This window comes from Aquarana catesbeiana, linkage group LG01 (genome assembly GCF_042186555.1).
Source record: "Aquarana catesbeiana isolate 2022-GZ linkage group LG01, ASM4218655v1, whole genome shotgun sequence".
Lineage (NCBI taxonomy): Eukaryota > Metazoa > Chordata > Amphibia > Anura > Ranidae > Aquarana > Aquarana catesbeiana.
The window spans coordinates 881,860,240-881,875,683 of NC_133324.1; the positions used below are offsets into that span (position 1 = coordinate 881,860,240).

Here is a 15,444-nt window from a genome sequence, read left to right on the forward strand (position 1 = left end):
CTTTTTATCTTAATGCATATGCATTAAGATAAAAAAAAATTCTGTCTTTACAACCACTTTAATATCTACCTTACGTCACATTGCTAATTGCATATTGTACTTGTTTTAAGCATAAATACTGAAATTTGTAATTAAAACTGCCAGTAAAAACTTGGCTGTGCCAGTATATTTTGGGTGTCGTTTCAGTAAATTTCAACCTAGTAGGTTGGCAACACTACCCCAGAGCCATATGCAATGCATGCAATTGCAGTGTGGTAGTGTGGCACTTAAAGGGTTAAATCAGGTGGTGTTATATCAGCCTCCTCACCGCCGGTCAAATTTCCTCTAAAATGCAAACAAAATGTGGATCGCTCTTAAAAGGGCAGTGCACATGTGAGCAACCCCTAAGGGTATTTCCACTTTTAGGCCAAATTGGTATAACAGCCACTTTATACTTGTTACATGTTCATGAACATAGCATGACTTAAAAAAAAATGCTGCTTACCATTTTAACTTCAAACTCCAAAACTGAGTTTAGTTAAAGCGGAGTTCCACCCAAAAGTGGAACTTACACTCATTGTACTCCTCCTCCCTCCCCCCCAGGTGCCACATTTGGAACCTTTCGGGGGGAGAGGGGGCAGGATACCTGTCTTTCACAGGTATCCTGTTCCCACTTACAGGAGCCTCAGCCGCGGGTATTGATATCACCGCCTGGGCTCCCTCCTCCTTCCCCGGCCACTGGGCCAGTAGGAGAGAAGAGCGGAGCCTCGCGCATGCGCAGTACGGTTCCCATCATGAAGTCGTAAGGCTTCACTGCCTGGTTCCCTTACTCGCAATAGAGGCGGCATGCACCGACAGCTGATGGAGACATCAGCTGCGGTGCTGACATCGCTGGACTCCAGGACAGGTACGTGTCTGATTATTAAAAGTCAGCAGTATGTGCAGCTGCTGGCTTTTAATTTTTGCAGTGGTGGGCGGACCTCCACTTTAAACCGAGGGAGTTAAAGTGCATAGAAACCCAAAACCTACAATGTAATTTATTGCAGCTTACTCATCCTTGGTGTGGTGGCTTTCAGTTCCTTTTTCAAGCTTCTGCTTTATTTTTAAAGTTTACTAAAATAATTAATGAAACACAATGAAGGGCATGAATGAACACAAATTATGATTGGCAAGTGTTATCACTTAATGCACATATACAGAACGTATAACCTTATAATCACTTTAAGGAGTATATGTGAACAGGTGCACAGAGGTATAGGTACTCATTATCTTCAAAACATATATTAAATACCTTCCCACTGAGGCCTCAACACACAGACCAAAATGCAATATACAGAGGGGGCGGAAAGTATTCAGACCCCCTCAAATTTTTCACTCTTTATTATATTGCAGCCATTTGCTAAAATCATTTAAGTTCATTTTTTTCCTCATTAATGTACACACAGCACCCCATATTGACAGAAAAACACAAAATTTTTGACATTTTTGCAGATTTATTAAAAAAGAAAAACTAAAATATCGCATGGTCCTAAGTATTCAAACTCTTTGCTCAGTATTTAGTAGAAGCACCCTTTTGATCTAATACAGCCATGAGTCTTTTTGGGAAAGATGCAACAAGTTTTTCACACCTGGATTTGGGGATCCTCTGCCATTCCTCCTTGCAGATCCTCTCCAGTTCTGTCAGGTTGGATGGTAAACTTGGGGGACAGCCATTTTTAGGTCTCTCCAGAGATCAATTGGGTTTAAGTCAGGGCTCTGGCTGGGCCATTCAAGAACAGTCACGGAGTTGTTGTGAAGCCACTCCTTCGTTATTTTAGCTGTGTGCTTAGGGTCATTGTCTTGTTGGAAGGTAAACCTTCGGCCCAGTCTGAGGTCCTGAGCACTCTGGAGAAGGTTTTTGTCCAGGATATCCCTGTACTTGGCCGCATTCATCTTTCCCTCAATTGCAACCAGTTGTCCTGTCCCTGCAGCTGAAAAACACCCCCATGGCATGAGGCTGCCACCACCATGCTTCACTGTTGGGACTGTATTGGACAGGTGATGAGCAGTGCCTGGTTTTCTCCACACATACCGTTTGGAATTAAGGCCAAAAAGTTCTATCTTGGTCTCATCAGACCAGAGAATCTTGTTCCTTACCATCTTGGAGTGCTTCAAGTGTTTTTTTAGCAAACACCATGCAGGCTTTCCTGTGTCTTGCACTGAGGAGAGGCTTCCATCGGGCCACTCTGCCATAAAGCCCCGACTGGTGGAGGGCTTCAGTGATGGTTGACTTTCTACAACTTTCTCCCATCTCCCGACTGCATCTCTGGAGCCACAGTGATCTTTGGGTTCTTCTTTACCTCTCTCACCAAGGCTCTTCTCCCCTGATAGCTCAGTTTGGCTGGAAGGCCAGCTCTAGGAAGGGTTCTGGTAGTCCCAAATGCCTTCCATTTAAGGATTATGGAGGCCACTGTGCTCTTAGGAACCTTAAGTGCAGCAGAATTTTTTTGTAACCTTGGCCAGATCTGTGCCTTGCCACAATTCTGTCTCTGAGCTCTTCAGGCAGTTCGTTTGACCTCATGATTCTCATTTGCTCTGACATGCACTGTGAGCTGTAAGGTCTTATATAGACAAGTGTGTGGCTTTCCTAATCAAGTCCAATCAGTATAATCAAACACAGCTGGACTCAAATGAAGGTGTAGAACCATCTCAAGGATAATCGGAAGAAATGGACAGCACCTGAGTTAAAAATATGAGTGTCACAGCAAAGGGTCTGAATACTTAGGACCATGTGATATTTCTGTTTTTCTTTTTTAATAAATCTGTCAAAATGTCAACAATTCTGTGTTTTTCTGTCAATATGGGGTGCTGTGTGTACATTAATGAGGAAAAAAATGAACTTAAATGATTTTAGCAAATGGCTGCAATATAACAAAGAGTGAAAAATTTAAGGGGGTCCGAATAATTTCCATCCCCACTGTATATTCTTTACATTGAAGAACACAGTGTAAAATCTAGCATATACTCAATGGCTCCCCCTAGGTTGTAATTCAGAGTTCAACTTCTGAGTGTAGCAGCAATGCTTGGTAAAAGAGGAAGATGATGAAAGTTCTTTCAACTCTGGATATCTTCAGCTAGCCTGATGTTTAAACTGCAGTATTTGTAATCCACAAGAACAAAGGAAAATAAATTACTGTAGAGCAAAAGATATGCTGATGGCTGTTAAACTGAAGAAATATCACCACCTGTAGATTCCTCCTTACATGTGAGTGCAATACAGTACTGACCTTACAGTGCAGGAAAAAAGAAACAAAGCCCTGAAGTCCAGCTGTATGATACCTGTGAAGAAGTAGATTCACCTCCGTGGAACTACAAGTCTCACCAGCAGTCTGTAGAAAGAACTCACTCAACAATACTGTACTCTCTACTGGAACGGGCAAGTGCCCTCTCACCACAATGAACTCCAATGGCTGTGAGGCTCCGTCCGGAATCCCCTCCTGGTGTCTCCGTCTGGTAAAGATGGTGCCGTCGCTCCCGATGGGCTGAAGTGCAAGGACTTCTAGTTGCTCTGCAGCGCAGGCCAGTCCACTTGCTAGGATGGCAAGGCTGTACTCCGAGATCCCTCAGGGGCAGGCGATGTGGCTCTCTGCTGTATAGGCTGCATTCTCTTACTCCTGGTCACACACACAGACCTCCTGCTGGCAAGTGTTGGATGGCATCCAAGGAGGCTGAAAACGGGCCGCGTCTCTCCTTTTATCACTCCTCCCAGCAGGCAGTGCTGCGCGCTTTGCATTGTCGTGTAGTTCAGGGCTAATCCAGCTAACAGAGTCACTTCCTCCTCCAAACTACATCTCCCACAATACTTTGCTGCATTCCTTCTCAAAGAATAGGAAAGAATCCTAACAGAGCCCAGCAGCCACTAGAGGGAGCCAAACTCATTTGAAACAACAACAAACTATTCAACTATAATAACTATAATAGCAAACCCTTGGCTACAGTTGTCACCCTAGGCTGCTCTCCTGAGACTGACCCCACATACGGTACGTTCATATCTTTTCATCTCTGTTACATGGGGGGCAGGGTAATTTGTTGTTTACAGAGGATATCTAGGTAGGAAGATATTCTTCTATGCAGCTCAAAAGAAGTGACAAGGACATTTCGGGCAAGATCGGTAGGTATTTTGTGTATTTGCTGGAAATGTTCTGAGCTTGAAAAAAAAAAGAAAACTAATGCATCCACCACATCCAAGGACTCTAAGCTGCACTATATTAAATTTGTATTCTTGGGTTTAGTTGTCCTTTAATATTCACTATAAGTAACCCTGTCTGTACTATGCTGGCAGATGCCATTATCAGTTGTAAACTGGATTTGAACACTGTCTTTCCTAACAAAGGGTTAAAGATCCAGAAGCTGATCTTCTTCACTGTATGTTCATGAGGAGAAAGCCAGTGTGTGTCCCCAGTGTTTGTCTGGAGACAGACTCAACTTGAAATTGTTCATAGTAGTTTGCAACATACAGTGGGGTTTTCTCAAATGTGACTGTAAAACTGGGAATGCCCTTTTAGTAAATAGTGTTATTCCAAGGCTGATAAAAAAACAAGGTTGGCAGGGCATGTCACAATCTGAACATTCAATCTCTCTAATTCAATTTCAAAAAATTTTTTCCAACACTTTTTGTTTAGTTTATGTTGAATTTCTTCTTCCTTCAGAAGAAGCACTTAAAGAGGAATCTGGGCACCTTGTGATCACCAATGATTTATATTAGATTTTCTGAACCATTTCAACACAGGGGAACCCTTGAAATAACTTTCCGGACTTGGGCAACCCCTACAAATAGTTAATATATCTACAATTCATGATACATTAAAGCAGGCTTTCTCAACCTCCTGGACACAGAGGAACCCTTGAAATAACTTTCTGATCTCAGGGAACCCCTGCTATTACCTACTATATCTACAACTCATAATACATTAGTGTGGTGGTCAGTGGGAAGAATGCTGCTTGCACTTGTGGTCATTGGGAAGAATTACCCCCTTACATCTAGCTAAAAAGATTAATGGTGTCACTGGAAACTTATTTAAGAAGCGGAGATTGCTCATTGCTTAAGGAACCCCTAGCAACCTCTGGAGGAATCATAGGGTCCCATGGAACAATGGTTGAGAAATCCTGCATTAGAGTGATGGTCAGTGGGAAGAATGCTCCTTACACTTGTTGTCATTACCCCCTTACATAGAGCTGAAAAGATCAATGGTGTTATTGGGGACTTATCTGAGAGGCAGGAACTGCTCATTGCTCAAGGAAGCCCTGATGGAACCCTGGTTTGTATAATAAAGGGTTTATATAAAATAAATTAAAAGGATTATGGAGTTAACATGGTGCAAAGTTGATCATTGGTTGGTCATTGCAAATGACAAAGAAGCACACTTTGCATGGTGAGGAAAAAAAGGTTTAACTGCTGACTACAGAAAGGCTTCTTTGCAATAAGAGCTGTGAAATGTGAAAAAGATACCTTTGTAAGTGTTCAAAACCTAAATGTTAATGATATTTATAAGTAATAACACCCTAGAGAGTTGATATGATTGCCTTAGTGGATTAGAAAGGCATTTTTTTTGTTGCTGGAGCAAGTTGAACCATGCTTTATAAGGGTTTTATTGCCCTCCTCTGAACCAACTGTGTGTATAAGGTTCTATGGGCGCAGGCAGTGGCGGAATTATCAGGGTCGCAGCAGTCGCACTTGCGACTGGGCCCTGCAGTTCCGCCACTTCAAGGGGGCCCACAGGCCCCCTCCGCCCATCTGCAAATGTGAGGCCCCGCCCACCCATCTGCCAGCTGACAGCGCTGAGGGAAGAGAAGGCAGAGCTGAAACTGTGGCCCGCCCCGCCTATCCAGAGAGAATGTAGGGAGGCGGGGGCGGTCACTGAAAAAGAAAGATATAGGATGTTGCCTCAATCTAGGTAGTAGAAAAAGAGATAGGGGCCGGTACCATCATCCTTGAAATTAGGATAGTGGAAAAAGGGTGATTCAGGGGCTACTCCAAAATATTGCCCTACAACAACAAGAATTGTTGTGGACTATCTCGGTACCCAGGGACTTAGATAAGGTAAATATAAAAAGTATACATTTATTGAAAAAAGAACATAGATAAAAAAACATTACGTACAACAATACAAAGAATAGTTATTGCATACAGTTACAAGTATTTCAAAAGAGAACAGATAAACCCCACTGATATATGGGGAGTAAAGATGTAGGTCCAGGCGTAATCCTCTACATGTTTCGCTTCTTCAGGAGGAATCGACCATAAAAATCTATAGAAAAATACAGTCTCCTAATTATCTAATCGCAGATAATGGAAAAATGTAAAAAGGACAAAGAGTACAATTTTACATAGATACAGTATAATAAGATAATTTTTGAGTGTTATAGTCAGGCATAGCTTACCAGTGGAAGCCCAAAGAGTGCACCAGATGGCACAATTTGAGGCACCCTTTTAATCCCACAATTTAATCCCCCCGCGGCGAACACGGGAGGCGCTAAAAGGTGCAATAACTGAAATCAAAAGACATAAGACATATTCTAATGTGGGTCTATATAATATATGAAAGGGGATAAACAAATAACCAGGAAGGGGGGAGGGAAAGGAGGGAGGGGGAGGGGTAAGTGACAAATAGCCAGTGCAATCGATCCCAACCTCTATCAGCTCTGCCTCTTACTGTTCCCATCCCCCCACTGCCACTGCTGCCACCCCCTTCAACACCACTACAGCTTCCACCCCTCCTCAACACCACCACCGCCACCCCCCTCAACACTACCACTCCCACCGCTGCCACCCCCCTCAACACTGCCACCACCGCCATCCCCCCTTAACACCACCACTGACACTGATGCCACCCCCCCCCCCCCCCGCAACACACACCCCTCCAAAAAAAATTTTTAAAATCATGCTTTTTCGGGGGGGGGGGGGGGGGGTATTTTATAATCATTGAACTTGGTGGACATGTTATTTTGTTCAGCCTGACTAACTGGGGAAGATTTACTAAAACTGGTGCACTTAGAATCTGGTGTAGCTGTGTATGGTAGCCAATCAGCTTCTAACTTTAGCTTCTGCAATTAAGCTTTGACAACAAAACCTGGAAGCTGATTGGTTTCTATGCAGAGCTTCACCAGATTTTGCACCATGCAGTTTTAGTAAAAAAAAAAACAAAAAAAAACCACTGTGTAACTATGACAGAAGGCATCAAGCAAACTGGACGTATTGGACAATTTTCAGATGCCTCCTTCTGTTTTTTTTTTTTTTTTTTGTTTTGTTTTGTTTTTTAAGAAGCTGATAGAAGCAATGGGATGACAATGGGAATGTCTTTCTCACTTCAGTCTCTTCATTCTCATAATGATATACTGTATATAATACAGCAAGAATAAATTCAGCGATGATTGAATAGGATTTTTACCAGACTGATTTATTGGCTTAATTTTTCTATAAAATATTTGTATCAAAAATCCACATGCATGTTGATTAAAGTACTATTTGTATAGTTCTTTAAATGTAATATGGCTTTTTTCTTAACTTTACAGAGTGTTTGGGCATATAAGTTACCGTTCAGACTGGGAATTGGTAAAAGTTGATTTTAGACCTTCGTTCTTTAGAGAATGTACAGAAGAAGACTATGATTCTTGGAACCTCTCCAACTCCCAGGTATTATGATCATTTTCCAGTTTAGAAATATAGTATACTTTGTGATTTGGGTGCTAAAGTTTTTGGTGAAGTGCTGTATATTTTACGAACATTTATATTTTGACAATTGACAAGTATGTAGCTCTAGTTTTCTGCAATTACCATACCCAGAGTCCCAATTAGTAAAAAAGTGACTAATTGCTCTTCTATGTCATACACACAGACATGTCCATCAAGTATTTTTTATACAGTAGGGGTGAAGAGCACTGACATTCAATTTAATAATTATTGTACAGGTAGAGGAAGGAGAGTGAGAATATTTTTTAATATATAATTATATTTTTAAATAGATTCTGTTGTAAAATTACCACAGGCAATAATATATTGTGGTGGTCGCTAAGGCCGGCCGTAGACAGAGTGAATGTCTTTCCTGCAACCACAGGTTGCAGGAAAGAAATCGTTCAATTTCTCCATCAACACGGTCAGTGCTGAACCGGCTGGGATTTGAACTATGGCTGGCCTAAATTAGTAAATACAGAGGGCCTTAAATACAGATATCCAAAGGGCCACACAGTAGTTCAGATTTTGTAAATTTGTCATTTCGTTCATGAAGCATTTGTCAATCTTTTGGTCCTGACAGTGACTTATGCACTAAATTCAGGTAGTTCTAAAATGCACCACTTTTCCATTGTGGCGCAATGAAATGTGTCCAATTCTGAATAAAGTGCAGGCACTTTATTCAGAATTCAATAAAACGACACTTTTCTGGCCTTAATCCCTCTTATTAATGTATTGCACCAAATTAATGAAGCATTTGCGACAATTTTTGGTCCTGACAGCAACTCGTGCACTAAATTCAGATGGTTCTAAAATGTGCCGCTTTTGTGCCGCATTGAATGTGGCACTTTTACATTGTGTTGCATTGAATGCACCAATTGTAAAATTGAAGCTAATTAAGACCAACTCTCTTTTGACCTTCAAGGAAGGAAGGGTGACCCCTGTAAGTCAAACATCCATGGTGTTCTACTACGATCAATGGAGAGGCAACTTCAGCGTGGACTCCGACCAGGCCACGCCCCCAGTGCTTCTTTTCACTCTGCACCCCGGAGCTTAGTCATGTCTCTTTTGACGTGCAGAGAGAAAAACTGTCTCAAACAGATATTGAAAAAGTGTCTTGCATGCCTTCTAAGAGTACTGTAAATTCAAGTACGAGTTCTAGACGGGTTCATGAATTTGGCGCATTCTTCGCCACTTTTAGAATGCATGAGAGACACTTTTGTAAAATCTGCTGCGCCAGTCTATATGAATTCCAGTGAATGTTTGTATAAACATTAATGTAAGGTTAAGATACAATCAAGTTGGGTTTCCAGTGTCACAGCAACATTTTCACAGATTTGCGATTGGTAAAAAAAAATTCTTAATGGCAGTACTGTGTCATCTAGAGCATCCATCATATTCGTTGGGACCTGGGAATTAATAGGGGGGGGGGGTTATCTGGTACAATTCCTTATTTAGTAGTAATTAATTAAGATTAAGGAGGCCTGATCTAACTCCTACCATGAAATGCTGCAGTACTACATTACTATAGCAGCCTAGTGTTTACATTAGAAGGTTGGAAGGCTGCAAAACCACTACTGTGAGAAAGAGCAATGGGAGAAACCAGCCTGGAACTCTATGGCAGTGCTTTAGCTGGGAAATTTGAGGATGATTTACTCCACAGTGCCTGCCATTACAGAGGTCAGTGAGGGCTTGCTTTAAAGCCCATTTACTGGTTGTTAGTGATATGTAAATATTATAAAGTCCATAGGCTTGCCATGGGCTCATTTAGACCTCATTCACATGGTTGCTTAAAGGAGTTGTAAAGTCAGTAGGTTTTTTTTATCTTAATGCATTCTATGCATTAAGATAAAAATGCTGCAGCCCACCTCGGCCCCGCTAATAATTACCTGAGCCACATCTCTGTCCAGCGATGTCCATGATTGTCTCCGCTGTCTGAGATGAGACTCTCCCTCCTGATTGGCTGAGACAAAGCAATGGTGCCATTGGCTCCCGCTGCCATCAATCAAAGTCAGTCAGCCAATCAAGAGAGAGAGGCTGCAGCTTGGTGTCTGAAGGGACACAGGGAGCTGAGACACGTCTCGGGTGCCCCCATAGCAAGCAGCTTTCAGGAGGGAGGGACCAGGAGCACCGAAGAGGGATTAAGGAAGAGGAGGATCCAGGTTGCTCTGTGCAAAACCACTGCAAGAGAGCAGGTAAGTAAAACATGTTTGTTATTTTTATTGAAAAAAAAAGAAGTCTCTACAATCACTTTAAACCCATAGTGTCAGGACCTGGACTACCTGCTGGTGGCACTTTGGTTCCCAGAGCTGAGGCCACCTGCCTTATTCTGTGCCTTGCATCTAGTCCTCTGTATCCTGTTGCTCCATCTCTGCACCCCTTGTTCCCAGTCCCAGTCCTGGTCTTGATTCCCCCTGTTTGTATATAGTATATTATAGTTAGGTTGTTGGTTTGGTTTTGCTTCACTGTCACATTTATTTTTCACTTTTGCTTTGCTTATGGTTTGTTGGTGTTGGATAGGTGTTGTGTGCATTAAAAAAAATGCATTTTCATCACACTCAGTCTGATTCTAGTTTCCTAAGTACAGCTACACTGAACCACCGGTCATCCCTACTGCTGCTGGATACCTGCAGTCGGTATCCCCTGCATATAGTCAGTGCATGGGTCATATCTTTAACCACTTCCCTACCGCCCATTGTCATATGACGTCCGCAGGAACACTCTGTCCCTCTGGGCGTGCGCCATATGACGTCCTTGGCTTCCTGGCGGTATAGGGGGCGCGCGCGCGCCACGTCACTCGGGAGCCGATGCGCGTACCCGGCGGCCGCGATGTCTGCCGGGCACCCGCGATTGCGGGTGACAGAACAGGAACGTAGTATATAGGAACACTGATCGGTCTCCTCTCCTTGTCAGTCCCCTCCCCACAGTTAGAATCACTCCCCATGTAACACATTTAACCCCTTGATCGCCCCCTAATGTTAGCTCCTTCCCTGCCAGTGACATTTATACAGTAATCAGTGCATATTTATGTAGCACTAACTCACGGTGGAGCTGCTGGTTTAAGCGGGTCTGTTACCTTCACTCTGCTTCCATCTGTTTCACCGACACCGGGTCTAGGGTTCCGTTGAGTTTACTTCTGGATGACACACGCACCAACACTGGAGTACGTTTTCAATGCTTTATTAAACAAACGACTTAGGAAGTAGCAGGAAAGAGGTAGAAAGGAAACTCGCAGAAGAAACTCAAATATTCTCTGGTAGGGTTCTCTTGGCAAAAGGCCTTGGTATAATTCAAATACTATTTGAAATGCGCTCCCCTCGTGGGACACACTCCTTGCTCGTCTGGATAGACCTCTCTCACCGGTCTAGCAGCCAGTACGCAGCACGAATCAAAGTCTCTGCCACAGACTTGTTTGGGAATAAAATCCGTACGATCCTCTGCCACAGGATGTATAGATCTGCTGTAGTGAAAGTCAGTCACAGTGCTTGAACCTTTAAGCCGAGCCGGCAACACTATGCTGTATAGTTACTTTTGGATATGTCCTCCAACCGAGTCCCCAGGCCCCTCTATAGACCAGGATGCGGCGTGATCTCTCAAAGATGGGTCCTCCCCTGGGATCTCCTCGGTTATCCAGCTTCGTCACACAGGACCAACAGCTCAGAACCATTCCTCGGCCGCGGTGGCAGGCTCCAGACAAGCCTCTGGACCCACCCCTGCACCGCTGTATCGTGGGCCTCCTGGACGGAGGACCACGAGGTAGCTCCTTAATGCATACCTGTCGGCCAGGAGGGCCAGCAGGTGGCTGTAAAAACGAACCCCAAAATATGGCGCCTGTCCCATAAATACCCTCACCCAGAATGCAACTCGGAGGACCACCTCCACCGAGCGTGCCTCCGGGACAGAGGAGCATCCATACGCTTCAACACGTTGCCTTTCCAACCCTGACCAGTGGTAACAGAGACACCCACCGGTCAGCAGGGAAACACCCACAACGTCAGCCAAGCTGGAACAGAGGCAAACTTTTAACCTTCCTAACACACAATTTCCTAAATTTACCTAACATGCGGGAGATTGCAAATCTACCAGCGCTACATTTATAGCACTGATCGCTGTATAAGTGTCACTGGTCCCAAAATAGTGTCAAAAGTGTCCGATGTGTCCGCCAAAATGTCGCAGTCACGATAAAAATCGCTGATCACCGCCATTCTATCCCCTATTTTGTAGGCGCTATAACTTTTGCGCAAACCAATCACTATACGCTTATTGCGATTTTTTTTTTACCAAAAATATGTGGAAGAATATATATCGGCCTAAACTGAGGAAAAAATATGTTTTTTTTAAAAAATTGGGATATTTATTATAGCAAAAAGTTAAAAATATTGTTTTTTTTTTTAATTGTTGCTCTTTTTTTGTTTATAGCGCAAAAAATAAAAACCGCAGAGGTGGTTAAATACCACCTAAAGAAAGCTCTTATAAATTATAAAAATGTGATTTGGGTACAGTGTTGCATGACTGCACAATTGTCATTCAAAATGTTACAGCGTTGAAAGCTGAAAATTGGCCTGGGCAGGAAGGGGGTGAAAATGTCCAGTATTAAAGTGGTTAAAGCCCAACGCTAAGCAAAAAAGTGGGGCTGTGCCCGCAATGCATGGATTATTTTCCCGTTTATGTCTTGGGGAACAGTAAAAGGAAATATACTTACCCGATCCTCCATTCCTCTCTGCAGCTAGACCATCCCTTTGACTTCTGGAACCCCACCCTCTAGCAGTCTAGGGTACTGATGTCATCAAGACCAGAGCAGGGTCCATAGCCCTGTTCTGGACTTGAGCATTCTAATGCCGCGTACACACTAGCAGACTTTATTGCAGACTTTGTCCTGCGGACTTTTCGACGGACTTTACGACGGACTTTCCGAATGAACAGACTTGCCTACACACGATCAACCAAAGTCCGACGGATTCGTACGTGATGACGTACAACCGGACTAAAACAAGGAAGTTCATAGCCAGTAGCCAATAGCTACTCTAACGTCCGTTTTTGTCCGTCGGACTAGCATACAGACGAGCGGACTTTTCGACCGGACTCGAGTCCGTCGTACAGATTTGAAACATGTTTCATTTCTAGGTCCGTCAAACTTTTGAGAAAAAAAGTCCGCTGGAGCCCACACGCGATCGAATTGTCCGACGGACTCAGGTTCCAAGTATGCCGTAAAGTCCGGTCGTGTGAACGCGGCATAAGGGACAGTCCACCCCCTGATTGTGGGATAGAGCCACCTGCCAAAGGAGAGGAGCATTAGGTAATTAATTTCTCCTCCCCTGGACAAAACAAGCAATTAATCATTGCAGTGTGGGTACAGCCCCCTTGCAAGGGAAAAAAAATTCTGCCTGGATTTTGGCTTTAAAAGAAATGTATGAGTTTTTTTTTTGTTAGAATCATACTTACCTAGGTGGATGCAGCATCACTCCGATGCTGTATCTGTCCCCCGGTGCCTATGCACTGAGAACCAGAGCGATCGAACACTGCAGATCGCTTGGTTCTCACCGCTCCGTGAGCAGAGAACTACTGGCTATTAGTCAGCGGCTCTCTGCTCTACCCCCCCCCCCCCACCATGCTCACTGGAGCACTGTGCTGTGGAGGGGGCGGGAGCGGCCAGCTCACCCTTAGCGGCTCGCCGAGAGGCTGAGCTGGGTGCTGGTCCAGGGATCTAGGCGGATCCCGACTCTGTGGTCGTGATGATGTCCACGCCTGGACCGACTCTGTGGCGTCAGCAGACAATGGATTCAGCCCGCTCTTTGCTGAACACAGGTCACAGGAGTGTAAAACGAACTGCACTCCTGTGATGCACAGGAAAAGTACAGCCAAGCGAGCTTTGGCTGTACTTCTCCTTTAAGCAGCTGGAGCTGCCAGGTGCTGCATGTAGGCAATTGTGTCTATGGGAATGCAACAGCTGCAAAGGCACAGCCTCTCATTCCAATTTGACAGCCGAGCCAGTGTGAGTGGCACTCATTCATCTAATTATTGAGAATGAACATATCTAACTTCAACATTGATGTGCTGACCTGAAAACTGCAGAGAATAGTAAGTTGTGGGTTAGAATATAGGCATTTTATTGGTTCTCTATATTGATGTCCACGTTGGAACATATTATAAAGATCATTCACTTTTTGCACAATGCAGAGTAAAATATTTTATGAATTTTTGTTTGGAAAAGCAACTGCCTGATATTTTCAGAAGACATTTATATAAGAATAATGCAGTTTTCTATGCAATGCACATACAGGGAGAACATTGCATTATGGGCCGGCAAAGAAGTTTTCGCAGAAGAAAGACCTCATCATGGTGTATTAAGGGAAGAAGTTTCACATCCGCATTGACTTCAAAAATCTGCCAGTGTGAAAGTACTGATTTTGTGTGGTATGTTATCCAATTTAATTTACCAAAGATTCAAAAGTAGAACAGTCTCCGTACAGAACCACTGCACACATCACTCACATGACAATTTGTTCTGAAAAATAGCATAGTTATATGCTATATATAGAGTTATATAGTTATATAGTACTTTTAAAAGGTTCACCTCTTCAACCTAAAAGCTAAGACTTTATTGTTAGTTTTAGATAGAGAATGGAAGGGTCAAAACCCTGGTCAGGTATTTTTTCTTTTAGAATTAATGCCTGAAACTCTTCCATCATTAAAGTTTATCTAATGCCAAATATCTTTTTTAGTTTTAATGGGGCAGGGCTTGCTCCCATTCTGGAGATTTCCCTTCACAACAAGAAACGGGTCAAAATCTCTCCAAATTGATTGAAATCACCTCTTAGGCCGGCCATAGACGGTTTGAATCTCGACCGGTGCAGTAAGAACCAAACCAGAGTTGAACAATGTGTGGGCAGGATGAATGTACCAAGGTGATCGATTGATCAACTTGGGTACAACCAGCCTGCCCAATTCACTTGCAGTTATTGCTAGCGGTTCCTAGATCACTGTCTAATCCCGGCCTCCCCAACTCGAGGTTGCAGGAAAGAAATTAGTACCGTCTATGGCGAGTCTTAGTCAGGTTGAACTAGAGCAGATATCCCCTTGAATCTTATTCTAGTGACCGATGTAACATTTTGGCTTTCCTATCACTTTCCAACCTACTAATAATGCTCACCAGGACAATTAGAGGGTTAACCTCCCAAGTGAGGTCAAAGACAGCAATAAAAACCTAAGTGCACAAGAACAAAAACACCAAAAACAGAAATATAAAGCGCAGATTTAATTTTATTTAGATTTTGAATCTTTGAAAGCCAACGTATTTCGGGGGGAGGGGGGAGGGGTCCAATGACCCCCCTTCATCAAACTTAAAGTCCAAATCCAGGAATTTTGAAAAGTTTTCCTTGCAGTGGGTCTGCTCCCACATTGTAAGGGTTAACTGCTTGTTTAGTCTAGAGGAAAGGAGAAGCACCTTAACCTACCTAATCGCGTGCTCCCATGGCGGATGGCACTCTCCTATGATCTGGTGGTGGACTGTTCTTTATTGTCCTCATGTCCACTGCTATGAACCCTGCATTTGACTTGATGATTTTAAAGCCTTAAACTGCTGGAATGTATAGGAGAAGATATTGCAGGGACCAGTCTACCAGCCCACAGACACAGAGGATTGGGTAAGTAAATCTTCTTTAACATGTCCCCTAAATTCTCAGCAAGGGATCATTTTTAGGCTTCCCAGAGTTAAGACTTAAAGTAGAACTAAAGGCAAAACTTTTTTTTTTCATTTT

General features: G+C 43.3%; 1 protein-coding gene across 2 annotated transcripts in view; it reads left to right on the forward strand.

Moving 5' to 3' along the window:
- Window positions 1-15,444, forward strand: part of SORCS2 (sortilin related VPS10 domain containing receptor 2) — a 1,340,427-nt gene that overhangs the window by 1,193,128 nt on the left and 131,855 nt on the right. For both annotated transcript variants that reach the window (XM_073610686.1, XM_073610693.1), the window contains exons 15-16: window positions 7,531-7,651; window positions 13,968-14,101. In XM_073610686.1, coding sequence (XP_073466787.1) covers window positions 7,531-7,651; window positions 13,968-14,101 — 255 coding nt within the window. The remainder of the gene's footprint in view (window positions 1-7,530; window positions 7,652-13,967; window positions 14,102-15,444) is intronic.